Genomic DNA, 26424 nt, shown 5'->3' with positions numbered 1-26424 from the left:
AGTAATTTAAAATAATAGACACGAGCTGCCGCTCCAGTTTCAAAGGGAGTGAAACTGTAACTGGACAAACGAGCTAAATCGTGGTTTCTAATTTAAATCGAAGATCGGCGATTCCGAATTTGGTTCCACTTGGCATTTTTAGCTGGTTATGCTGGGTTTCTTAATTACGGCATTTTGCTGATTTCAAGCCAAAATCATCAGTTTTACCTTACCGGCCGGCGGCTTTGGATATGAAACCACGGTTGGATAATCCACACTGAGAGACAGAGATATATGTCCATGTGTTTGTGTTGTATCCATCATTCTTTTTGTAGCTGTTAATAGCTAATACCACACCAGCTTGCTCATTGATAATGACTTTTTTATGCATTGGTTTAAAAGGTAAAATATATGCTACTTGATCAATTTTATGCAGAAAACGAGTGTTAATTGTACAGGAATGCCGCTTGACCAAGGGCAGCAAGGTCAAACTGATCATGCTGGCGCAAAAGGCAGAAAAGGCAAACAGCGTGGGTTAAACAAGTTGGTGGTCAATCAGTTAGCCGGGGACCACTGCAAAACAGAAAGATGGCACATATAGCTGATGCGCTGGAAAGCGATCCTCAATCAATTATCCAAGGACCACGGCGAAACAGAAAAGGGGGACATGTATCGACAGATGAGACGCGCAATTCCAGCAAGGACGAAGATTCGTTGCCAAATTTGCTATCACAGCTGGAGGTTGTTACGAAAAGCCTATAAATAGAGGGCGCATCACCATAGCTCGGGACGCTGGTTCTTCGGCTTTTTCTTTCTTCTCCCCTTTATTTTCTTTTATGAGTAGTTTTTAGTTCCGTTTTCCAGTAGAGAGTTAGAATGTTTAGCTAGAGAGTAGTAGAAGGGAGCGCGACAGAGAGATCCAGACTGTTCGCCACCGTTTCAGTTCCGACCGAGGACCTCTCGGATTTATAGTTTTCTTCTATTTCAGTTCTAGTTACCTAGTTAACTTTCGTGTTTGTTAAAGTAGTTGAAAACGATCGCTTTTGTTTTGTATTCCACATTTTCCAAGATCTGTTCTGAGTTCTGTTTTAAATCAAAGTTGTTTGTTTTCGGAAATCTTGTTGAATGTTTGAGCTTAGTTTAGTCTTAAATACCCAGATCCAAAGTTTGAGCTTGCATTATGTTGAATGGAAAAGTGTTTGTAGATTTGTAGCATGTTAAAGTAGCTAAGTTATTTATTTTCAGTCTGTCGCTACCTGATCAGTTTACAGTTTTCAGCATGATATGTTCCTTGATCAAGTAGATAGTTACATTCTGCCTAGTTTAATCCAGTAGTTTAAAACTTCCAACTTAAAGCGTGGCCGCAGCCAAATCCTGTTCACTAAACACACACTCAACGCACCAGTTTCTCTGTGGGATCGATCATGTACCTGCTGCTTTACCGTAAAAGTAGGTTGCATGTTAGGGGGTTATAAATATTTTTGTGAGAGAGAGAAGCGCCTTGATCAAGTCGCAACGACATTTGCAAACTGATCCACCCGGTCGGTTATTTTTTCATATAACTTGATCAGCGCAAAATTTCTTCCTCGACCACTCATTTTTGTAGCTTTTGTTAATGGTGGAAGCCAGTTGTTTTAGGATTGTTTGGGGCATTCAATTTACACGAAATGTTGGGTGTCTCAGAGGTCAAAGTTTCACAAACAAACTTGTTGATTTTGGTGACTTTTTCGTGTGCCAGTTACAGTGCCACCCATAAATGCTGAAAAAAAACTTGTGGTTGCACGTTGATGTCGTGGTCCAAATAATTTAACTCAAACAGATTCTGGTGCCTGGACTTTTCTAATTAAGGCTAAGCTTCAACTAATACTAGTTATTACTACATGAGTTTCAATGCATACACAATTACAAACATCACCACCGTTTGACATTAATCTTTGTGAAATTCTAGATATATATGGCTGGTGTACCATTAACATCGATACATGATACTAATCTAGCACGTTGATAATTGATATATTAATATAGTAGTTAATTAACATATTTAATTTAATTTAATTTAATTTAATTTAATTTAATTTAATTTAATTTAATTTAATTTAATTTAATTTAATTTAATTTAATTTAATTTAATTTAATTTAATTTAATTTAATTTAATTTAATTTAATTTAATTTAATTTAATTTAATTTAATTTAATAATGAAGAATTCCGAAGCCGGTAATGTGGACTTCTGGCACGTGCCAATTCGAGTGACAGATGACGGTGCACGTGACACGACGAGACCTTTTTTTCTCCGAAAAAGAAGGCCGTGATCTTGGCTTTATTTCTCCTACAACCCATTTTAATGGCCACATGCAATTTTATTACTATGAGTTAGCCACTAACAAATATCAAAACGTCAAAATATTTATTCAAATACTTGTATATGATGGTTTCTTCTACTCTACTTGTATTTTTTTTATTATATTGAACTAAACATCTTAATCACTTACTATTAGTTAGGCATATATCTTCTTCCCGCGGATCGATATTAGTAAATGATTGATTTAAATATAAATAAATAAAAAAGCAGATATCACTCTAAAGACTGAAAATTTGAATTTTTTTAGTTGACTATGTATACATTAAAAGCATTGTTTTAAAAATCAGATTGGACTAGCTAGTTGGTTCTACTAACTCGAATTGTATTTTTCAAAAAATGTTTAGAAAAGTTGGTTCTACTAGTTGATAATTTTTGTCAAATTTTCGAGTTTTTTTTAGCAATTTACTTTTCAAAAATTATACTCCACAGTATATCAAATTGATTATAAAAGAAGTACCTATACATTGTGTTTCAGCAACAAGATTATTAGTCTCATCGATCCGACTGATTAAAATCATGCATGAATCAATAGTTTCATCAGTTCACTTATTTGTCCAGTTTTAACACATTAACGAAAAGTAAATGAGACTATGCTCAATTCATTATACAATTAGATTAGATTAGATTAATAGTAATGCAAAACTGTTCCGAAAATAATTGGTGGGATAATAATCGGATATGTATTGTCTAGCTAGATGTACTTCAAAAATAATAGTACTGTCCAAATTAGTTAATCATGTGTGCATAATGTGATCATATCCTGTGCTTTGTGCACAATCAGCAGCTAATTTAACTTTTTACTGTATTAGATCATTTGAGTATAAGATTTTTATTCGTGTATATATTGAATGAAACTATTACTATATAGCGTCACATTATGTTAATTACCCATGAAAGAGAAGAAACCAAAACCAATTTCACATGATCATATTCTCTATATTGACAATCCGCTAGATAAACACAATTAAATAACGCCTTATCTTAATTTATTGGTTTTATTTTTTGCCATCAAATTGTGAAAGCTACTCCAAGATATACTAGAATTTATTCCTTTTCTTTTCTTCTCTTCTCTTCTTTTATCATGAAGGTTTCCGCTTCGTATTCACACCCCAATGAAATTGTAGGAGATTAGTTTAAAACCAACGTTTTAATGCAATCAACTAGTATATACTTACACGTGATAGAATTGAATTATATAATAATGTAACATACCAATGTAATGGATAATGCCATCTCCTTTACTTCGAGTCCCTATATGTACAATATACTATTTTCCTTGTATTAGGCCTCATTTTAAGGGTAGTCTTCAAATCATCACTAAAATCTCTAAATCGTACAGGTGACAGATTTAAAAAAACATACTCAAATATATGATGTCTCTCATTCTATGTAATTTTTTTGAAAAGTAAATTCAATTTAAAAAGTGCACAATTTCTGATGACCGAAAACTTCAATAACTTTAAGATTTAGTGAAGAACACAAGCAATGCAAAGTACATAAATCTAGTCATATTAAACTGTTCTTAGATCAAGATCCTAGATATATCTATAATAGTAACACAGAAGTATTATACTCCCTCCGTCCCTATGTAGCTGAATCGTATTCTTTTTTTAGTTATCTCACTGTAGCTGAGTCATTTTCTATTTTGGCAAAAAGCCCTAACTTTTCTTCTCTCTTACTGTACTCTTTCTTCATCTTTCTACCTTTTTCATTTTCTACTTTATTCTCCATTCACTTAACTCACTTTTAACATAATTTCTTAAATTCTGTGCCGAAAAGAAATGCCTCTACTACAGAGAGACGGAGGGAGTACAAAAAAACACACACGTTCAAACGCGTTTCACATATAGTATACTATACGGAGTATGATTTAATTTAAATCCGAAAATGAGAAGAAAAAGATGGTTTGAAATACAATCTCAAGCCTACAACAAAAAATAATTCAAACCATAGAGTGGTATTTATTGAAAACATCACTTTCATGATCATGACTTATATGACCGATCCTCTCTCTCTCTCTAAAGGGGGCACAAGAGTATGTGAAAAAGCACAAGCTAAGAATGCCTCAGATCCTCGATCACACATTAAAAGAAGCCTAATTTAATCTTTCTCCAACTTTCTCCTACAAAAAAACCCCAATTCTCTTTTATCAGTCTGTATTCAAGATCCATCTCCCATGCCTGATGCAGTCAACAACTCATATCCTTACAACATGGGATCACAACAAGGGTTTCACTTTTCCTTCTTAACCGATCACAATTCTCCCACACCTTTTGTGTACAACCACCCGAAGCAGCAGCAGCCTATGCAAAACCCTGCTGAAATCTTTGATCTGAGCTTCTTTCATGGAGGGTACAACACCCCATCAGCACCAGCTTTTGACTCATCATCTGATGCTGCACCTGTTTTTGGTGATAGCTCTTCTAACAATAATCTTGATCTTGGAGAGACTAGCTCCAGCGCTGCAGCAGCTCAGAATTCTTCGGTGTCGTTCCCTTCCATGGAGGCCGGAGTTGAAGAAGCAGATTCTTGCAAAAGCAAGCAGGCGAAAGTGTGTGAAGGTGGAGGTTTGAAGCCTAAAAAAGTGTAGGTTTTTGTACTAATTCTTTAATTCTATGTTTTGATCCCCACTCTATGTTTTCTCAATAGTAGTTTTCTTGTTTCAAAATAGGAAAATTTTAATTTTTTTTTCGTATTTTCCTATTGCTTGCTGAGGCTATACATCATTCATACATATAAAGATAGAAAAATAGAGATTTTGGCTTTCTTGAGGTCGTTGAGCAATATAATTTTGTGTGTATAGATTTTTAGAAATCTTAGTCGGAAACGAGAAAGAAAACCCTAATTCTCTATATATATGAAGAAAAAATGTAAAAGATCTAAAATTTAGCCAAAAATATAATTAAATTGAGGGCTAACTTGATTACAAATATTTTTTAGCATCAAAGAGAAAAAGAAAGGGGAGAAAAAGGAAAGAGAAGCACGATTTGCCTTTGTGACTAAAAGCGAGATAGATAATCTTGAAGATGGATATAGATGGAGAAAGTATGGCCAGAAAGCTGTGAAGAATAGCCCTTTTCCAAGGTAATTCAATTTTGAAATATAATTATGTAGTGCCTGCCATTTTTATTATGTGTGATTAGTATTAAGATCTCAATCATGCTAAAAGATTAATTGGATTTTGAGTTGGAGTTTGGACTTATAGATGTAAAATGTAATCTATATAGGAGCTACTACAAGTGCACTAGCCAAAAGTGTGGTGTGAAGAAGCTTATTGAGAGATCATATGAAGATTCATCAATGGTGATCACCACCTATTTGGGGAGACACAACCACCACAGCCCCGCCACTCTCCGGGGCAGAGCCACCGCGCTGCCGGCTCCCCTTCTGCTGTCGCAGCCGCAGTTCGGATTCCATGGCTTCCCTGAAAACCACTTCACTGCTATTAATCACCATCATAATTCAAATTTTCCACAGCTCGAGATCAATTCCCAATTTCTAGCTGATCAATTCAACATGGATTCATCTTTTCTTCAACAGCCCTAGATCAATGGTTGTACGTACTTTTTCTTGCCTAATTTTATGTGTTGCTGGATTTTATACACTATTTGATATTTATTGAAGCAACTTTTTGTGTATATAATGTATTCTATCTGTTAATTATCTCTATAGATTGGTTTAAGAAAATTTTGTGATTTCCTACACTAAATAAATTAATGGCAAAATTCTTTTTTCAAGGGAGATTAAATCACAATATATGATTTGTTATTTCCAATTGGGTACTTATAGGTGTGTTTGTGTGTCCCGTTCTCTATATTCGTTTCGTCGATTTAATTAATTAGCTAGGACATGAAAGGTGTATAGGCTATATCTAATTCAATAAAAGATTACTAGTTCGGAATGAGAATGATCGAGTTTTGGATGTATACAAATGTAAACTTGCCAAACGATTAGTATGTAAGTCAAAACTTTAATTGTCTTCTTAATTACTAAGTGGAAACCAACGGCATTCTATTCTTGCTTTATGTTAATTAAGGTATCCATTTCTGACTTCTTGTTCATTAATTTGCTTAAACCGGTTTCGTTGGTATGGACATATAGTAGACTCGATTTGTAAATTTATATTTTGTCAATTTGCTTCCTCTTTTCAAAGGATTTAATGAATTAATTGACGACGATTCTTGCTGGAGGGTATGTTCTTGATTACGTTGATGAAAGCCTTTGTATTCATAGATTTGGTGACTTGGTCAAAATTTAATTATTTTACTCCATATGACAGCTCAGCTTGAATATTTTTTTTGACAGCTCAGCTTGAATATAACACCTCATAAGTTGTAACATGTTTGAATCGTATATTTAAACAATCCAAAATACTATAAGTTGCCACCGACCTTTTCCAAAAAAAATGTGTTTGCTGCTATGTCCCTCATGTCATGTCTACGTGAACAAATCACGAAATAAAGTAGTTCAATTCTTGATTTCATTCTACAAAGGAATCACATGCTAAACATTAAAAGCATAATAAGGAGTATTAGACCTTTGTGGGGCTACTTAATTTGTTGAGACTTGAGTGGAGTATATCATCAAGTTCAAAATTTCTTCGAAACTTAGAGATTGAGCTCGTGTTCGTACCATATTGTTTTTTTTATACTATATGATACTCTCTTCGTCACATAAAAATGAACATTTTTTAAATGATCCGAATTTTAATTTACAATTAGTAAATAAGAGAGATAAAGAGAAAAAAAATATTGAAATATTACTAATAGAGAATGAGATCTACCAAGAAAAATAAGTTTTCTAAAAATAGAATTGACTATGTTAAAAGGACGGATAAAAGTGAATTATTTTTATGGGACAAAGGGAATACTATGCACTAAAACAGGTTTATCCTTGAAAGATTTCCTCCAAAAGTAAACTATTCACATGCAACAACTATTTTTTGTTCTTCAAGCTATAAGTCCCAAGCATATTTAACTATTAAGTTCAGTTATTTCAAAAACATTTCTTAGCCCTTTTAACATAGTCAATTCTATTTTTAGAAAACTTATTTTTATAGGTAGATCTCATTCTCTATTAGTAATATTCCAATAGTATTTTTTTTCCTCCTTATCTCTCTTATTTACTAATTGTATATTAAAATTCGTATCATTTCAAAAATGATTATTTCCCTTTAGTTTAATTTTCTAAAATTCTTTTCCCAATTTTAAAATCCTAACTCTCATTTGATAATCCGAATTATAGATTATAGAATATGCAATCAAAAAGCAAAAGGTCTATAACTCTTTATTTTAGGGATAATTTTAGCTAACTAGTAATGAACAATTACACTATGTGTTGATGATGTATTGATTTTGACACATTAATTGTAACTCTAAAATGATATCAAATCATCCTTATTTATCCCCTCCAATATGTATTCCAATATAATATTCTGGCTAGGCCCGACAATTATATGGAAAAGGCGCAAAAGTGTAATTGAGTTTAAAATTATTGTGACATATAACCATGAAAGATACTATAGTTCTTCTTTCTTTAGATTGGTTTAATTATATATGGTTGCAGGAATTTAGATTAATAACCTAGGTGAATGATTGATTGCACTACAATATGATGTGATGAGTAATGTAGCGTGCTTCCTTTTTGGTACGAGGAGCTTGATATTCTTGACCTTATATACTCGATATTTTGTGTGGGCATGAATATAATTTAATGTTGCATATATATATTCTGGCAGCTAAATTGTCTCAATCAAATCAGTCAATTACAGCTTCGTTTCCGCTAAGGGCTGCGTTTGGGTAAAATGTTTGGAACAATCTCATCAGAAATCCGCTAGAATCGATCCCACAAAAATTAATTCAAAATAAAGTGATAAGAACAACAAAAAAAGAAGACTGAAAGTGCGCATGCTACATGTTTCAATTCAAATCAATCCAATATTGACCACTGATTTTTTTTGTTGGGTTCTCTTTATTTAAAGACAATAATTCGAGGCCAATTAATATCAACTAGAATATATGTCCAATAACACAACACAATATTCTTTAGCGCGTGATATTTTGTTTGGAAGAGGTTTGAACACAAAATAAATGTATTGTATTTACATAAATAATTTGATCGGTTGATCGGAACGGAAAAGGCTGTTGATACAAATTAAAGGATAATTGACATACATTCACGATCAATAAAGGGGGAGAATAATTGAAGAGTTTAGGCTTTGAGAAGGATAAATTTTATTTTTTTCATAATAAATTGTTGTTGAGAGTCTCTATTTAGTATTTATAGAGTTCACATCCTAATTAGAAGCACTTAGAATAGTTAAATTCTAATTACGATAGGAAAGGAAATTTACTTACGAAAAGATAGAATGGGGTTGGGAATTATTGTGGATATATTGCCTGTTAACGGTTCACCAACTCCGGCAAATTAAGTGGTTTTAATTTTCTTTTTCATAATACTAAAAAATTGTATATGTTGAATATGATTATATGAACATGATACTTTATAACAGCATAAAATTCACTTTAGAAATAGAGTGATTACTGTAAATACTCTTACACATTTCACTTTAAAAATAATACTAGTATATTGAAATTATAGGTTCAATAATAGATACACATCGAATTTGATCATGAATTATATTATAAAGTTCTCTTAAACTAGCTAGTGTCCTCCAAACTAGTATGAATTATATATCCTTTTCCAACTTTAAAAAGTTTGCTACATTTTGGTTTTATAAATTTTGCATACGTCAAATTGAGTTGAAGTAAATCGATTAATGTATAATTGATAGCGTCTATCCTCGAAGGAAGATGGTCAAGCATACTCTTATTAATAAATTACAATTTGATTACATTTAATTAAATCCTTAATATGGTCATTAATATTTTCCATCCACGTCTAACTAGAGAACGCATGTAATTCTTATTAACTTGAGGAGTTTTGGAACTCGAAATTATGATAATAATTACAGTTATAATTCTTTATTTATATATGCAGAAGAAAAACAAATATTTATGAATATAATAGGACTCTGATTATTTTACTAGTTTATATAGTTTTCAAGAGGATACAACTTAGTTGTGAATATTAAATATTAATTGGATCGTCCCATAATATATATAGTAGCTAAGTATTCCAACAGCAAATGTAACAATATACCTTTCATTTATGTGGATATTAAAAGCTTTTCGGATATTCAACCAATTTTGATGACACAATGGAGTATCTAGAAAATCCTTTACCCGAATAAATATTTAATTCAATAATGGATTTTATTATTTCTTGAAGTCCAGCATTCCATGAATTTTATAAACGGTTTTTGTAGTGGACACTTTTGCATTAGTCTTTCTGCCCACGTCTAACAAAAGCGTTATCTTATTAATTATAACTATTATTTATTGATATATACTCCATTTACTATGCTATAAATCCCTAAAATTATAAATATTACTCATATCAAAGTTCAATATTTTCTACAATATTAAAATTTTATTGCGAACACCATGCATTTAGGTTAGTGAATTTTCCTCTAAAAAATATTACTGGATCAATTTTCATGAACAAAATTTATTAATAATTGCTTTAAATTAGAAAATATAAAATAACTACTCTTTTTAAGTGGTACTTTGACCACGAGTATCTTAACCGTATTTTTCTTCCGTTATACAGGAAAAAAAATTAATATAATTAATAACACCACATAAAACTAACTCCATCAACATTCACATAAGGAATAAATTGATGTCTTTCCGAGTCTCCTTACACCTATCGAAAATCATCATTCTAACTAAGGAAATGAGCAAACCTTTGTCCACATTTAAGATGCATTAAGGTTTGATGAGTGACTTTTCATTTGCGTTTCTCATATACATATATACATTCTAAAGTGACACATACTTTCCATTGTTGCAATATCTCTTGAAAATGGCAATTTTCAACATTTTTTCATCACTAGTGTTTCTCTTGTTCTCGTGCATTGCAATAGCCGTCCCGCCAAAATTCTTCAACGTCGTTCGCTACGGTGCCATCTCCGATGGCACCACCGACAACTCTCAGGTTCGATCTAGCTACTTGAACAAAATTGATTTTTCAATTGTTTTAATATTGTGTGAAATGTTTGTAGGCATTTCTCAAAGCATGGAAAGATGCATGTGCATACAATGGAAGGAGTAGGTTTTGGATCCCAAATGGAAAATTCTTGCTACGAAAGGCCTCATTTGAAGGCTCGTGCAATGGCTCAATGGCCTTTCTGATCAAAGGGACCCTCGTGGCCCCCACCGATTCCTTCTTCACTGACACGTGGATCGCCTTCCGGTATGTATCCGGCCTCATTGTGAAAGGTGGCGGCACCCTTGACGGCCAAGGCCAATCAGCGTGGCATTACAACGACTGCAAAACCAACTCTAAATGCAAGCCTCTCCCAGTGGTTAGTCTCTCTTTTGCTCTCTCCATTTTGTTATCTATCTTGATTTAGGGTTTAGGGTTTGTGTGCAGACATTGAGATTCGACTTTGTGAGGAACTCCAAGGTTGAAAACATCGAATCCATCAACAGCAAGAGCTCCCATTTCAACATTTTCGCCTGCGAAAACATGAGCATAAGCCATGTTAAGCTCTCGGCGCCTGCAGACAGCCCCAACACCGATGGCATCCATATTGGGACCTCGCGCAACATCAAGATATCCAAGTCCGTCATTGGCACGGGAGATGACTGCGTGTCCATGGTGTCCGGCAGCCAATCTATTGAGGTGAATGGCGTCGCTTGTGGGCCTGGCCATGGCATTAGTATTGGGAGCTTGGGGAGAGGCCATGAGCATGAGTATGTCAAGGGGATAACTGTCAGAAACTGCACCTTTATTGGCTCCGATAATGGTGTTAGGATAAAAACATGGTCACCCTCTTCATATAGTTTGGCTTCTGGCTTAGTTTTTGAAAATATTATTATGAAAAATACCAAAAATCCAGTTGTTATTGATCAGTATTACTGCCCCTCACCACATTGCTATTTGCAGGTAACCTAAATTATATTTCCTCTTCTTTTTTTTAAAAAAAGAATCAATTTTGTATTTGATTATTTATTTGTGTGTGTAGGGGCATTCGAGCTCAGCTGTCCAAATACAAGATGTGACATTCAAGAATATATTTGGGGTGTCAAGCACAGAAGTGGCGGTGAATTTGCAATGCAGCAAGGCTATGCCGTGCAAGAATGTGAAGCTCATCAACATCGACCTTGCCTACGACGGCCCAGGGAGACGGGCCACATCCCTTTGTTCGAATGTCATCGGCTCCTCTTCTGGCAAGCTCGTGCCTGGGGGATGTATATAGCTTTTTAGTCACTAGCATTTCGCTGATGTATTTATTTGCAGTTTGTTCTTTTTTTCGATAAAATTGAATCTTTGAATTTGCACTCCCATGGTAAAATTTATCTCTTTTAACACATTTTCCGATTATAATGTAGTAACTGAAACATCACCAGAAAAATGTAATCTATGCATTAAGGAGAGACCTTGCATGCATACTATTAGTCAAGGAGAACAAAATTCTCACCATCAACAAATATATCTGCAGCAGTAGAAGATGTTTTGGAGTTCTTTCTCACTTGAGCATGAGATTCAGCTTCCTTCTGAAACATCTTTACCAGTTCTTGAAGCTCCAGCTTCCTCACCTCTGCCTTACCTTCAGTCAACGGCCGTTTCAGTCCCAGATAGATCAGCCCGATTCCTATCAGCAACGCTCCTAACAAGACAAGACCACCAGAGAACACGGAAAATGCATAAGGTGCACCCCCAGATCCTGGAATTCCATCCACATTTATTCCAAACAGCCCGGTGATGATGCTGAGAACTAGGCCGCAGCCTCCGAAAACTCCAAGGTTATGCTGCACGTGGAGGCTCTGATCCTGAAAATTCATCATCATATTTGAAGAACATTGCAATAGCATATTTTTCCATGAGGGATAAACTTAATCATGTATCTGAAGGCTTCATATTGAGTTCAAAGACTAGAACCTGCAAACATGCACGAACAGTGCTCTGCATCACATCTTGTATTGTAAACAAACGACCCCGAACTGCTTCTTGTTCCTGAATCATTTGCCTTGTGCTTTTTCTCATGCCCTCGAGCAAAGTTGTTGCAGCATTGCCACAAATGTGTTGGAGAAGCTCGAACAGAATCTCCTCCCTCGCATGTAAAGACCATTTTACTCTGATTACCTGTTAAGGTTATTTGGTCATCTCTTTTGACCAAATTTTTTATCAAGATAGTAGTATAGTACAACGGGGATTTTCATGTTGCCTGCAGTATACCTGTGTTGAAAGTCTTCGAATTTCTTGGTTTAGAATTATGCTGAACATATGCATGTCTTCATAAGTTCTCCTGTTAAAAATTGACAGTGTTTCTTCTTTACCAAAAGTAGTTCTTTCCAAGTAAAAGCAAAATCTTGCTACACTATCAAATAAAGATATTACCTATTCATGAACTTCAATTCAATCTCATCGGCGGCCCCAAAAATGTATTTGCGAAACAATCTAGAAAGATCAACACATATTGCAATCATCAAAGCGAGACATGTAACACATTTACCTCTAGCCATATAAGATTGAGCCATAAGAGAAGTACATGCGATGCTGAAATTATAAAAAGTAAAGATGGCATCATTTAGCAACAAGGAGAAGACATCGACCTGTCATCCCAGCGAGCAAGGCGGCAAGCAAGTAGAGCTATAACTTCATGACTCGTTCGTGGTGTGTTGCTACCTCCAGCTGCAAGGAGTTCCTGATTCAACAATAGCATTTAACCATGAGATGATTCAGGGAAGGTTGGAGTTTTAACATTGAAATGAAGCATTGACAGACAGACCTGAACTTCGGAAACACCCAACACGTTAATGTTTGAAGACGAGCCTTTGACATGCAATGCAGTCAACAAGAAGTTCTGTGCTTGCCAAGATCGTATGACAACGGGGATGTCATCTTCATCAGCATTAGGATCCCCGACTGACTGCCCTAACAGCTCAAACAGAAGCCCTCCGGCAACTCTAACAGGAACCTAAAAAATTGAGGTAAGTTTCCAGATTATTTAGTACTACTACACACAGAAACATAACATATTTTAAAAACAGAAATGAATGACGATTAAAGGGATATGTGATTGATCAGTGTGCAAGTAAGCCAATAATACCTCGTATAAAAGGTGCTTCATCCGTTCGCTTATTAGCTTGCTTTCATCTCTCAATGCAGTGCTGATCGCAGGATGCAGCCACTGAGCGTTGCTCAACCATGAACTGATAAAAGGGCAGCCTGCATCCACATGGCACCACCACGTGGGGCCCACAGGACGCTCCCAGTAAGGAGTTGCAACATCTGCTACAGCCACGTCATCCTCATCATCTAGCTCAACAGATTGGGACGCCCAAACAGCATCAACTTGCAATGTCTGAAGTAGCTGAGATATCCTTTTCCACCCGATTGGTATCCAGTAATTCCCAAAAGATCTCTCACGCGCATGAAAACAGCCTAAATGATGCTCGTGTCTCTGAGATTGCTCATCTAGAGCATCAACATCATAAGCGTCTGTATCTCCGTATATACCATTCTGTGACTTGTCGACAGCACTAGCTTGCGAAGACTCGACTTTCAAGCCAGTCCCTGAATGATGAGGTTTTTTATTACCTCGTATGAACTCAAAAGCACATATTAGTCCATCCGTCCATAACTCATTACCCAACGAAACATCCCTACACGACTGCTGTTGGTGACTTTCTTGTTTCTTAGGATCATTGCTCATTGCTGCCACATTATGAAAAGTAAATGCAGAAAATAAAGCATCATAATTCATGAACTCAAACAGGAAGCAGCCATCATCATCAGAGAAGGTTACTCTGTCTACTTATCTTGAAAGTCTTTCAGAAAAAGATAGCCAATTCTTAGACATTGAAGATGTGACTAGTTGAGCAATTAGGCAGACATTTACCCATAAACACGAACTTATCACAACTTACACTGTGACAGAGCATCAGAATAAACGTAAAATTCACAAAGAAGTACATTTTCGAAGTCTACAGCAAGAGAGAAACGACAACACTCCCTCACTCTTTCCCTACTCTAATGATTCTTCTACACATCCCTCCCTTTCAACAGATATGAAACCAATCAACCAATTACAAGTGAAATTGCAACTATTAAATGAGCATATGCTACATCATAAGTGAATTGATTCCATCCATGCCTTAACTGAATTCGCCCATCGAAAGATTAAATTGTTCAATGGATTCATAACATCGAGATACAGCTTAAGAAAAATTGCAGGGATATTCACTAACTATATGACGAACTCAATTATGATCCAAGATTCAAAAACATTACCACCACAAGAATCAATCATAATTAATTAGTGAGCATATCAGCAGCATAACACAGTATAGTAAATAAAGGCAGCTTTTTCCGATATAAACTTTGTATTGATTTTCATACCAGAGATTGGAGGAATTTGCTTGGGTTCTAATCAAGAAATCAATGATCTTTCAAATGAATTCTGTGTATTGTCATGAAAACTATGGGGTATTTGGAAGTACTGATGCAATAAAATATTTATATGTTTTGAAATAAGATTTTTGCACTTATAAATTTCAAATACAAAGAGATGATGATGATGATGATGATGATGAATAATAAAATCAAAAGGCATAAGTAAATTAAAACACTATCAGCATATATTCTGGTAATGTGAAGGAAATTAGAAGCTATTTTTCTATCTTATCTCAAACTAAGTAACACCATTAATTTTTATATTCTGATTTCTGAAGTCTCTTTTTAGCACCATTTGCTTTATCAATTTGAAATCCCAAGTGGATCCAAAAGTCAAGATCCCATTTTAATCCCCTAGCATAAAAAGAAGCATAATACTAACAATGCCCGCACGGGCTTAACTCAGTTGGTTCCTGGGTGGTAAATTGTCCCTAAGCAGACAGGATCGAATGCTGGCAGCCGCAGTGTGGGAGTTTCACCACTGTGGTGGCTCCTTGTGTGCTGGTTACCAGTGTAAGTTCCTCCCTCCTAATGGGCCGCTGAGGTACCGTGTTTGAACCCCTCCATAGCGATGTCGGGCCGGGTTATGGGGGCGCCTGGGGTGAGCGAATCACCTTTTGTCCCTAAGCATAATACTAACAATTAACAAATGCACAAAAAATACAACATTGGAAGAATTAGCTTGTAGAAATTATTACATCAATTAGTCAAAAAGTTCATAATTAGGTTAGGATTTTGAAATATCTAATTGTCACCAAATGTAGCTTTTACCAAAGTTAATACACGTCCTTAGGCTTTTATTCAGATAAAGTATAGCTGCAATTATTAAGATCTGTCAAGAATCTCTTTTTTAAATAAATAATTGTTCCTTTTCTCTCTATTTTCCCTCTTTTTTATTTTTAATTCCAAAGTTTACCGACAATTTTGTTAAAAGTGTTGCATTTTACAATAATAGAAGTAGTGATTTGCTATCTAAATCATGGTTAATTAGTAAATTTATGTTGTTCTCTTGGATAAATTAAAATAGCATTGAAATATTTAGGCCTAGGACCTAAAAAGGCCAATATCTGAACGCCGTTAGTTCTTTCAAAAAACAATTTAGCAATACTTTGGTCAATTAGAAAAATTTTGTGGACAGTATTGTTGTTACAAAGTTACGTGACATGAAGCATCTACTTACTAGTAATTACTAATATTATCCTAGGAATTCTCTAATACTACTATTATGAAGAACTTGTAGCACTTTAGAAACACCATAAAATTTGAAGACCAAGTCGAAGATATAACTACTCAAATTCGATGTTAAATTTAATTTCATTTCTGAAAATTTAAGTACTAATAAAAATAGCATAATAGCTCTGATGCATGTAAAACCATTGATCAAAAGTTCAAAAAGAGAAAAAGGCACTCGTGTGTGTGTGTAGAGATGATTAGAGTGATCACAGCACACCAAAAAGTTAAAATCCAAACATTTCTTTTCTCATACCTTTTCCCTCTTCACCACCTTTCTCCATCACAGTGAATGTGAACTTATTCATTTTTGGGTTTGGTTTTACTCATTATTTTCCTTATAATGTAGTAGTAAGAATGTCTCAAATTGTCATACACACACAACACACAGTCCCTCTCTCATACATTTGCATATAATATGATAAAAGTTTATGCTTTTCAAAGAGTAATGATGCTTCTTTGGATTAACATGCTGTCCTCTATTTCAAGCACACAATAAGACTTCTGCTGAATCTCCTAAATATAAGGACACATCAATTTAGCTACTAGAAAGTTTCAAACCCCAAAACACTACAATGGCTAAAAATGTTCTGTCAAACCTTCCATCCATCCTTCTCTTTGTTCTTCTACTCTGCTCAGGTGCCTCTCTCTCTCTCTCCAAAAACATATACTATAAACAAGACTCTACTTCTCAATTTGCAGGTTCAATTGTCCAAGAAACAGAGGCAGCAGCAGAGCAAAAAGATGTGACAACTCCAATGACAACAGTTCCTTTGAGATATCCTTCATCTTTAAATCCATTGCTGGATCCACAGCAAGATTCTCCCACCATCACCACTCCTCCATCTACGGCCGCAGGGAGCTGGTGTGTCGCCAGCATATCCGCCACACCGGCAGCATTGCAGGCTGCACTGGACTATGCCTGTGGCCACGGTGGTGCAGACTGCTCCCCCATCCAGCCCGGGGGAGGCTGCTTCGCCCCAATCAACCTCCGCCACCACGCCTCCTACGCCTTCAACACCTACTACCAGAGGAATCCAATCCCCAGCAGCTGCAACTTCGCTGGCTCAGCTGTTACAACAAGCACTGATCCAAGTCACTCACACTACCCACATTCATTTATTTATATAAATACACAAACGTATAATTTAAAATGATGATTTTGAATCTTTGATGATATGCTAATGCAGGTTATGTGACATGCCACTATCCATCTTTAAGGTGAAATTCTACTACTATTTTCCTTGTTTTTTCTTTAAGATGTGAAAATACTCATAAGCTAACACATCAAACTCGCAGCACAAGTTCATCGGTGTTGAACACAACTAGCTCGACTGGATCCCATGTTTTCGGGGCTGGACCAGTCCCTCCCTCTCCTACTGCAGCTGCCCTGCCTAACTCTTGTATACATGTACTGCAATTCTTGGCTCTACTGTTGTCAGTTTTGCCTAGTTTTTCTTCCCATGATTGTGGAATACCTGCCTAATTAGTTTAAAATATACAGAATTAGTTTGGTGTATAATTTGTGTGTTTAGAATGCATTACATGTAACATGTGATGTAATTTAGCAAAGCAAATTCCCTTTTTAACTGAGTAAAAGTTGATGCATTAATAGACAATTAGTACACAAAAACACAGTACAACAGCTGTTGTAAAAAACGTCAAAGACGATACAAAAATATCATTAAAAGCGTGCATTATAAGCATAAGTTAAAGCCCACAGTAAACAAGAAAAGCGTTGACGCCCCCTACTGTACACTTGGTCGAAACAGCACCATGCCTACATACCTCCGACTCTCTAAACTACTACTATACAATGACGAAATCAGTTGAAAATCGAGCAGAAAAACAAGAAAAGAATGCTAAAAGTCTAGAAAGGGGAAGAGACAATATATTTAAGGATGAAGAAATGCAGAGCAGAGCCTATCCTCGTGCACTGCTTCGTCTTCCTCCAGCTACCGGAATACATACAGACAAAATGGTGGTGCTGCCTCATTAAATATATTCTTCCACGAGATAAAAAAAACGAGTATCCACTGCAAAAATCAGAGGACACTGCCCTAGTAGAAGTGTAGTCATATGCACAATTGACCTTGACTATCAATAGAAACATGTTTTATATTAAAAAATATACAGAGTTAGCGCCTATTTTCCCTGAATTCCTATCAGGAGTTGGTGACCTTCACAGCTCAGTTCAGCTTCCGAAGATGTCTGAATCTCCCCTCGGACTGTCGAGAGAATCTCCTAAGTAGGATCCATCTGGCTGACGGATAAAGATGTTAAGATTGCCAGACGGGAGCAGTTCCTGAGCGTCCCAAACACGACTTTATATCAGGCTCTCGCAAAAGCAATAGATATCACAAAAAGATGGGCAAACAAAATTGTAAAAGGCTAAAGATTCAAATCTATCCCAAACTATCACTATTTCTCAAATCTATCCCAGACTATGGACTTTTACCAACTGATACTCAAAAGTATTGGAAACTACGGAAATCTATCACCAGAATGAATTTCTCAGTGTTTAATAACTTAGTAAGACCCTTGAGAATTTTCACCACCAATAAATTTCAATTCCAATAATTTATGTGTCAACTGCTTTAAATCCACAGCTATTCTGCATGGCTTTCAAGTACCCAAAAACCTATCTGATTAGTTTTCCATAGTTTGAGTATTAATTGGTCAAGGTCGATAGTTTGGGATCAATTTGGAAAAATGGTAATAGTTTGGGATAGATGTGGAAAAATGGTGATAGTTTGGGATAGATTTGATATAGCAACTTCAAAGAAATCAAGCACCAAAGTTGATGTTGTAACGTACCAGATCACCAGTCCCTTGGCTCTCCGATTGGAAGACGATGGGCCGGCAACGCTTGTCCTCATTCATCAAACTCGAATTCTGAAAGTGAGACACGAGAGCAATCTTTCCCTGAATTCTTGCATACGCCAAAGATGCGACCTTTTCACTATTGAATTTTTCCCATTTCTTTCCGTTGAATGCCTGCAATGATCAACAACTTGAAATTAGGCACACCCTATTAAATGTCACCATTAAGTGACCATGGAACAATTAGACCAAACACGAACCTCATAAAAGGTGATGATGTGTGAAGGCGATACCATATTGATGAAGGCATACCCAACATTGCATTTATTCTGGTTGAAACAAAATAAATTAATTTCCATTTTCAAGATTACTAAAATAGGGGGAAAAACCCTAATCCACCACAACATTACCTTAAAATCGATTGGCAAATAGAGAAAATCGTATGTGCCCTTATGGGTTTCATCAATAGCAGCCAGTAGCATCTTCGAAGTATACCTAAGATCAGATAGAAGAAAACATTAAGAAAAAAGACGCCGGACATACCAAAGAACAAATCTCAAGTTCTTACTTGTTTGGTATGTTCTTAATCATCAATGTAGTTCGGCTATCTTCACCACTCATAATCTTCTCCAAATCTAGTTGATACTGCTTCTTGTTATCCATCTGGCCTCCACTCTCGACCCTTCTACTACGAGCACGATCAATCATCCCATCATTGCTGGTGGCGCCGAAAGAACTGTTCCCGTAATATAAAGGGCCATTTCTTGTCATAGACATCACTCGGGAACCAGGAGAACCACTATCAGTGTAGTTTCTGGCAAAAGTAACTCCTACGTTCACAGCCCCAGGGACCCCGATATTCATGCCATGGCTCCCATCATTGCGTCCAAAATTTGTTACTCCAAAAGCTGCCTGGTTTATGTATGAAGTTTCTGGAGAATCGGGAAAAAAGCCAAGATGCCTTTCCAGTTGAATACCAGATGGAGCAGATCCAACGTGGTGATGTGACCCAAGAAACGAACCACGCTGACTAGGATAGGGGAAACCGATTCCCTGACCACTGGATTGAAAAGGATGGGCCTTCAAAGAAGACGACCATGCCGATGAATTGGCATGCTCGGACTGGACAGAGGGACTTCCCCAGAGAAACTGAGGACCAGAAAGTGTACCGATGCTAGACGGCTTGGAATAGTCAAACGGTGAGACGGGCCCGGGACTGGTGCTTAAGGTTGGATCAGGAATCGAATAATGATCCTGAAAAGCCACTCCTTGACCATTGCTAGCCTTATTGACGACCTGATTTTGGGTCATCCTTCCTGGATCTTTACCAATTGGTGCAATTTTCACGGGATTTGATGCATGGGACGGGAGAATAGAAGCCAACCCCGTTAAGTGGCTGCTCCCCACAGGGCTCAGACTTCCTAATTTTGGCGTCGTACTATAACCATGCAGTGAATTTCGCTCGACTGGACTACCATAATTGGTCCAGCTACCTGCAAAGATCTTTTTTATCATTTGATTCACACAAAACAAAAAAAAGGTGATGGAAACAAGAAACAAGAGATTGATCAGAGTGTGTGCACCAAAGACATGCCTGGAGGAGAATCAGCTAAAGGAGAACCGACTTGGTGAAGGAAAGCTCGGGCTTCATCTTGATCCTGTTCCAGACTAAGCTGCTGCATTAAGCTGTGCAAAAAAAGGAAACAGTACCCCTTTACTAGATTGTGATGGATTTCCATAAGTGCTAACAAAAACTAAAAGATCCAAAACTCTTTAATGACTCATAGTATCTTTTTTTCTTAATGAATAGAGGGTGCACCTCCGTCTGGCACCACCAGGCCGGCTAGGTTCAAGCTTTATGCGTTTTCCAGCTATATCACTTCTGTTTAAAGCCTTCAGAGCTGCGTCTGCAGCTCGAACATCATAAAACTCGATAAATTTATGGTGCCATTTATGAGGCGTCTCTCTTATCTGCATTTAATGCAACACACGAATAGTTCAGTAAACATAAGTTGAGGAGCTCCCATGAGGAAAAAAAAACATGTAATGAGCTCAAGCAGAGCAGAAATTTCTTGGAAATGTCGTACCTCCTTAACTTCGCCATAAGCTCCAAATATTTGGCGAAGGTCATCATTGGATACGGATGCATCCAAATTGAACACCACCAAAGTGCCTTGATTAACATCCTTTTCCGATGGGTTATCCTGAAAAGAGCAGGAAATGATTGTTGATAGAAGGATATTCGCTCAGCAACGTGTTGCGTTGATAAAATGAAATGGTATTCAAATCCATACCTTAGGAATCGAAAAATGAATATCAAGTTTTCTTCTTCTCAAAGGCTTGCTCTGTAGTGCACGCATTGCAGTTCGGGCAGCTCTGATATCATAGTATGATATCATCACAAATCCCCTGTGTTTACATGCAGTGTAAAGAGTTCTGATATCTCCAAATTGCTATTTGAAGGAAAGGAAAAACAAGAAAGAAAGAAAAGAAAAGGTTGTAACATGTCAGAATAACAGATAAAGAAAATTCAATATCATAAATGAATAAGAATTTTAAAAGAAAAGAAGAAATCTATTGTAAATCAAAAATAAATAAAAAACAACTTGGAACAGAAGTAAAAGATAAAATTAGGAGCCAAACTACATTGGTCTAATCAGGAAGGTTTCACTTAATTTCGTAAAATCTGTCTCGACAGTGGCTGCAAACCTACCTTAAATGTCGAAACCCCGATAAAAAAAGCAATCAAACTGAGATATATAGCGCTAAATCGGTAGCGCATTAAGATTCATAGAAAGTAGTTATTTTGTGCTTCGGACATTAAGAAGAAGTATCAAAGTTGGATCCAGAAATATGATTGGGCAACATGGAATGATGGACCAGGAACAGAAACAGGAACAGGAACAGGAATGATAAGACTGCTTCAGTCTTATCAGTAACAAAAGTTTTCAATCAATTATGGTATTTACGAGAGCGCTGATAGCTATCAGCAGCTTCAAACATTTAAGAGCTCCTTCATCAAGATTATGATGGTAAAATAAACAACTATATTTATGAAGGAGTTGCTCTTTCATTTATATGGGAGCATAAGGTATAAATAGTAGCACAAAAAAAAGGCACTGGAGAGCTCTATGAATTATCTAATACTACTTAGAATTACCATAGATGACCACTCAACTAATTCTTTTAAAAACTACCAGAAACAAATATTTCACCCATCTCCATAGGCCAAAAGCTGTTGATTATGTTTTCCTACACTATCTATCATCTTATTTACATGATGTATTAGAAATTGAAACCCTTCATGACATTATCGTTTAAACCTGTACGAAATGAAAACTCCACAAATCTTAAGTATTTTGGATGGCAACCAGCTACTATAAAAGGATTTGAGCGTCACGCTCTCCCATGCATATAAGCGATACAAATTACCATTTAGATCTTCTATTAATTAGCCAGATGACAGAAGTAAAAGGCAGTACACAACAGCACACAAGATACATATCTGGGCGAATATAGCAGAAAAATAACTTAGGCAAAAAGCAAGCACAGTATGAAAATGGTCAGTGTCAATTTTAGACAGATGGGGTGCTAGCACATATAAATAATCTTTAAGATTAGCATTCAATACCTCAAAGAGAGACTTCAGCTCAGAGTCCTCCACATTACTGTTGATATTGCGAACAAATAACGTCCTTGACGGGTGCTCTCCATATGGGTGTTCGCCACTAACAGCTGCAACACCATTTGTGAAACCAAAAGGAGAAATGGCACTTCCACTAATACCATCCGACATGCTTAACCTCGATATACCATTAACCAGATTCTCATGACTTTCAGATTCAATTTCCAGACCCCCTCCGCTTCCAAAAAAGTCGTCATCCAATTCCTCAAGTTGAGTTGGTAACCCACTAAGATCGAAATCATCCATTATGCCAGCAAAAAGTTCATCTTCATCACCAGGAAGAAGATTGCCCATGGTATGTGGTTCAATATCTTCAAGCGGATCCTTAATTTCATCAGCTACACGACCTTTGGTAAGGCTAGGGAAGGCATCATCAATGGACCTTACTCGTTCAGATTCACTAAAATTAACTGAAGATCAAAAGGCCCAAGCTAAGAGCTTATTACAAAAGTAATTGAAAAGGCACAACTTGTTAACAACATAATTGCTTTTGCTCACATTTCATGTGTGGGAAGACAGGCAACGAGGTAGAAAACAAACTAGCATCGGTAGATGTGTGATACGCTCTGGTATCATTCGGAAGTTTCCATGCAGTTTTCTCTTTATCAGAAACACTCACGAAAGGAGTTTTAGAAGGGCCTACAAATAAATATTGAAGCAATGGTGGGACGAATGCATTAAAATCAAATACATATAACTTTACACTTACCAGCAAAAGGATTTTTGGATTGCTCCATTGAATTCACTCTATGCAAAAACAACTAACTGGAAACAAAGTATGGTGTCGGCTCTGGATTAGAAATTTCCATAAACAAAATAGAAATTAGAAATGATCAACATGGTCAATCACACTAAGTGCACCAACCAAAATAGAAGTAATGGATATCTGTTTAAACCTAAACATCAAAACGAAACTTTGCATTTAATCTACTAACATAAGAATCAAATAAAGAAACTTGTTTTAGAAACAAACTTGACAAACATGCAGGCAATAAAGTAGCACATGCACATAAAGCAAATTCAATGACCTACTAAGCGAAACACAAAAATAACAACAGGAAGCAGGAAAATCAATTATCAACTATATCGACGACTCAAAAACAATTTAGTAAAAAATAAAAAAATATGGAGTAGAAAATAAGAAAAAATGAAACTATGATCCCAGCCAAATTAAAATTTTCACTTGGATCAAGACACTAAATTCTTTGAACAGGGATTAACAGCATTTACAAATCAAACTGAAGCAACTAATATGCATGAAGATCAACTCCGTACAGTAAAATTAAAGCCCAAAACGGAAATATGCAAAAATGATAAATTCCCCAAATCACGAAAACATAGAATAACAATTCATGCAGTCCCCTTGAAATTGACGACTTACCACTCCACCACATGCAAAAACCTAATGGAATCGAATAAAGGATCCTAGGTTTAGTACTGTAAACCACATAAAAATGGAAGCTTTGCCAGAAATCAATCTAATTATAAATTTTGCGCACAAGCTCACACCTTAAATCGCGAAAATAATAGAGAATCACAATAGAATAAAAACCCACATCAATAAGTGACAAATTCCCGAAAATCTTACAGAGAGACGAAAGATAGTACCTCACAAACAAGACTGCTAACTGCCTAAAAAGAAGATGTGTGTATGAGAGACAGAGTGAGAGTTTCGTAGAAGCAGATGAATTGTTTTCTTCTACTCTTTCACTTCCTCCTCTCCCGCCGGGAAACCAGTGGAGTCGTTTAGAGAGAGAAACGGAACAATTTTGAGAGAGAACGAAATGGAGAATGATTGGATGGAAAAGGTGGGTATCGTACTGTCTGGTTCCAAGCAGTAATTGTTTATTAGATCTTTTGTAAAGTATTCAATGGCGAAAGATTGGAAAATAATTGCTTTCAATATTTGATTTCGTAAGTTCTGTTTGGAATTTGGATGGGGTTAGGGGTTCAATAAATAAGTTATTATTATCATATTACGATATTATGAGATCATTAGAGCATCCGGTGTCCTATTATGCCCTCCATAGGGTCGCCATTAGCATCCGCAACCATTATGTCGACTTGAGGGCTACCACTGGCGACCCTCAATATAGCGAAAGAAGTCGGGGGAAATATCGTGTACTTGGCATGTGGGCCGAAAATGGTTGCGCGCTGTCTCAATCAATCATTCTGTGTGCCCACTCATGTCCTTTTGCTAATCTTTAATTTACATTTAATTTATTTTATATTAAAGTTAAAAAAATATAAATAAATAAAAATTGGTTGTATCAATTGGGAAAGGTCATGTTACCGTTTTTCTCCTCTTTCCAACCACTTTTATAACTTATCTTCTTCCTCCCCTTGTCATTTCATTCGCACCGCCGAATCTCTTTTTCTCCATGTTCTTCTCAAATTTATCTTCCAATTTCTCTTTTCCGACTTCAATTTTTTTTTCAAATGTCAACATGTCGAACTCTCCTACTCTCATGAAGTCATGAACAATATGTGTCACGACCGCCCTTTTAGGGTTAATAAATACGGGCGCTCGTGATTAAAAGTATTAAATGAACAGACGAAAAGAATTAGGGTTTCAATCACAAGTTGGACCAACAATTAATATCCCAATAAATAACCAAGAATATCCATTATCCTAATAATTAAAGTTGTCGGCCCAAATATAACATAATTAAACGAAACGACACTGCGGAAACGACCAAGAGAAAGAGTGACGTCATGTGTGAAGACACAACGGCACTCAAGGTTCAAAGACAATAATAATCTCTTAAATTCACTTGCTCAACACCACCACATCCTCGTCGCCGCTCAACCTGCACATAGGGAAAACACATGCAGGGCTGAGTACTATGAAATATACTCAGTGGGCTCATGCCGAAAACATTTGATGAAAGTTATGTCATCCATACCATAGTGAACTCGAGTTTTACATTTAGAAAAGAAATATCATCGAGTATCACAAACAATTTCATAGACTGGCCAGTCAAAACAATCTCCCCACTTTCTCATCAATCATTCAATCACATCCTCTTTCCATCATTTAATCACATCCTCTTTCCATGGTGCGACGAAAGTGTGGCCACACTATTCGCCCACGAGACCGGCCGACTAGCAAGGACGGCTCACGATCTCACCTGTGTACACTAGCCTGATAGGGTTTGCGGCCCTACTCAGACCCGAATTCGTTTAACATAGCCCTATAGCCTAATGGAGCGAACTCACAAACTAGGCATCAGGCAACAATCTCAACATAGCTCTATAGCCTAATGGAGCGAACTCACAAACTAGGCATCAGGCAACAATCTCATCATCAAAACAAACATGGCATGACATAACAATTTAAACCACCCTTATTCCACCATAATCATACTTTTGAAAACGTAAAAGAGTTTAGTAAAAGAAAGCCAACCTCGACTGCTTAATTCACAAGCACTTTCTTCCCCTTGGTATCACGTTTCACTTGCGATGATTCACCTTTAACATTTAGATAATACATAAATCAACACACTTTTCAAATAAAAATGCATGCTTCCTAATTAAAGTTGTTTATCTCGTTTTTTTCCCGTTTTTTTTATTATTCGGCGGCCACTTACGCCCCTAATTCCTCCGTTGGCTCCTCGTACTTTCTACCACGATGTCATATAAATTCCCAAAATTTATTTATGCGCATAACTGGATTATTGCAACCATTTCTCTTTGTTAAGAAAATTATGTATATATTCCGGGCTTGAGATAAATTATTCATACTTCATAATTAATTTGGGATTTAATTAAATAATTTCATCACGATTAATTATCGGCCCCAAAGATTTATTTAAAAGCCC

At 36.3% G+C, this 26424-nt stretch overlaps 5 protein-coding genes across 6 annotated transcripts; 3 read left to right on the top strand and 2 right to left on the bottom strand.

The window, feature by feature from the left end:
- Positions 1-4383: 4383 nt before the first annotated feature.
- On the top strand, positions 4384-5978 carry LOC121803121 (WRKY transcription factor 71-like). Its single transcript, XM_042202825.1, has 3 exons — positions 4384-4926; positions 5281-5424; positions 5568-5978. Exons 1-3 carry the CDS (start codon positions 4517-4519, stop codon positions 5884-5886), a joined length of 873 nt encoding a protein of 290 aa, XP_042058759.1. The 5' UTR covers positions 4384-4516; the 3' UTR covers positions 5887-5978.
- A 4288-nt stretch (positions 5979-10266) lies between these two features.
- Positions 10267-11372, top strand: LOC121803775 (exopolygalacturonase-like). Its single transcript, XM_042203384.1, has 3 exons — positions 10267-10398; positions 10466-10675; positions 10774-11372. The coding sequence occupies exons 1-3, from the start codon at positions 10267-10269 to the stop codon at positions 11359-11361; spliced, it is 930 nt and encodes a 309-aa protein (XP_042059318.1). The 3' UTR covers positions 11362-11372.
- Positions 11373-11448: 76 nt separating this feature from the next.
- Positions 11449-15140, bottom strand: LOC121804829. Of its 2 annotated transcripts, XM_042204521.1 has the most exons (9): positions 14812-15140; positions 13520-14127; positions 13199-13387; positions 13023-13114; positions 12808-12867; positions 12646-12715; positions 12349-12552; positions 11888-12239; positions 11449-11648 (listed from the first exon to the last, which is right to left on the bottom strand). In XM_042204521.1, exons 2-9 carry the CDS (start codon positions 14123-14125, stop codon positions 11575-11577), a joined length of 1647 nt encoding a protein of 548 aa, XP_042060455.1. In that variant the 5' UTR covers positions 14126-14127; positions 14812-15140; the 3' UTR covers positions 11449-11574. The 2 variants fall into 2 exon arrangements, with proteins under 2 accessions (XP_042060455.1, XP_042060454.1); XM_042204520.1 differs by having other exon boundaries at positions 13520-15140.
- Positions 15141-16462: 1322 nt separating this feature from the next.
- On the top strand, positions 16463-17694 carry LOC121804586 (glucan endo-1,3-beta-glucosidase 12-like). Its single transcript, XM_042204191.1, has 3 exons — positions 16463-17190; positions 17286-17316; positions 17395-17694. The coding sequence occupies exons 1-3, from the start codon at positions 16671-16673 to the stop codon at positions 17579-17581; spliced, it is 738 nt and encodes a 245-aa protein (XP_042060125.1). The 5' UTR covers positions 16463-16670; the 3' UTR covers positions 17582-17694.
- Positions 17695-17966: 272 nt separating this feature from the next.
- Positions 17967-24513, bottom strand: LOC121804585 (protein MEI2-like 2). Its single transcript, XM_042204190.1, has 13 exons — positions 24212-24513; positions 23313-23393; positions 23102-23242; positions 22550-23013; positions 21213-21371; positions 21006-21122; positions 20738-20889; positions 20513-20604; positions 19487-20411; positions 19329-19413; positions 19179-19247; positions 18913-19092; positions 17967-18400 (listed from the first exon to the last, which is right to left on the bottom strand). Exons 2-13 carry the CDS (start codon positions 23338-23340, stop codon positions 18290-18292), a joined length of 2523 nt encoding a protein of 840 aa, XP_042060124.1. The 5' UTR covers positions 23341-23393; positions 24212-24513; the 3' UTR covers positions 17967-18289.
- Between the last annotated feature and the right edge of the window lie 1911 nt (positions 24514-26424).

The sequence above is a fragment of the Salvia splendens genome, chromosome 5 (genome assembly GCF_004379255.2).
Source record: "Salvia splendens isolate huo1 chromosome 5, SspV2, whole genome shotgun sequence".
Classification (NCBI taxonomy): Eukaryota; Viridiplantae; Streptophyta; class Magnoliopsida; order Lamiales; family Lamiaceae; genus Salvia; species Salvia splendens.
Note: the sequence above shows the minus strand (reverse complement) of the source record. Positions and strands in the feature narration are given on the sequence as shown.

What these genes read in the sequence shown, in the direction of transcription:
- LOC121803121 (XM_042202825.1), top strand. Translation starts at nt 4,517, where the DNA reads ATGCCTGATGCAGTCAACAACTCATATCCTTACAACATGGGATCACAA. An exon ending in GGTTTGAAGCCTAAAAAAGT is followed by an intron (nt 4,927 to 5,280) that starts GTAGGTTTTTGT and finishes AATATTTTTTAG; the next exon opens with CATCAAAGAGAAAAAGAAAG. An exon ending in AAGAATAGCCCTTTTCCAAG is followed by an intron (nt 5,425 to 5,567) that starts GTAATTCAATTT and finishes TAATCTATATAG; the next exon opens with GAGCTACTACAAGTGCACTA.
- LOC121803775 (XM_042203384.1), top strand. Translation starts at nt 10,267, where the DNA reads ATGGCAATTTTCAACATTTTTTCATCACTAGTGTTTCTCTTGTTCTCG. An exon ending in GCACCACCGACAACTCTCAG is followed by an intron (nt 10,399 to 10,465) that starts GTTCGATCTAGC and finishes AAATGTTTGTAG; the next exon opens with GCATTTCTCAAAGCATGGAA. An exon ending in GGTATGTATCCGGCCTCATT is followed by an intron (nt 10,676 to 10,773) that starts GTGAAAGGTGGC and finishes CCCAGTGGTTAG; the next exon opens with TCTCTCTTTTGCTCTCTCCA.
- LOC121804829 (XM_042204520.1), bottom strand. Translation starts at nt 14,176, where the DNA reads ATGAATTATGATGCTTTATTTTCTGCATTTACTTTTCATAATGTGGCA. An exon ending in TGAAGCACCTTTTATACGAG is followed by an intron (nt 13,388 to 13,519) that starts GTATTATTGGCT and finishes TCAATTTTTTAG; the next exon opens with GTTCCTGTTAGAGTTGCCGG. An exon ending in CTGTTCGTGCATGTTTGCAG is followed by an intron (nt 12,240 to 12,348) that starts GTTCTAGTCTTT and finishes ATGAATTTTCAG; the next exon opens with GATCAGAGCCTCCACGTGCA.
- LOC121804586 (XM_042204191.1), top strand. Translation starts at nt 16,671, where the DNA reads ATGGCTAAAAATGTTCTGTCAAACCTTCCATCCATCCTTCTCTTTGTT. An exon ending in TACAACAAGCACTGATCCAA is followed by an intron (nt 17,191 to 17,285) that starts GTCACTCACACT and finishes ATGCTAATGCAG; the next exon opens with GTTATGTGACATGCCACTAT. An exon ending in TGCCACTATCCATCTTTAAG is followed by an intron (nt 17,317 to 17,394) that starts GTGAAATTCTAC and finishes TCAAACTCGCAG; the next exon opens with CACAAGTTCATCGGTGTTGA.
- LOC121804585 (XM_042204190.1), bottom strand. Translation starts at nt 23,340, where the DNA reads ATGGAGCAATCCAAAAATCCTTTTGCTG. An exon ending in ATCCAAAAATCCTTTTGCTG is followed by an intron (nt 23,243 to 23,312) that starts GTAAGTGTAAAG and finishes ATTTATTTGTAG; the next exon opens with GCCCTTCTAAAACTCCTTTC. An exon ending in CCTGGTGGTGCCAGACGGAG is followed by an intron (nt 20,605 to 20,737) that starts GTGCACCCTCTA and finishes TTTTTTGCACAG; the next exon opens with CTTAATGCAGCAGCTTAGTC.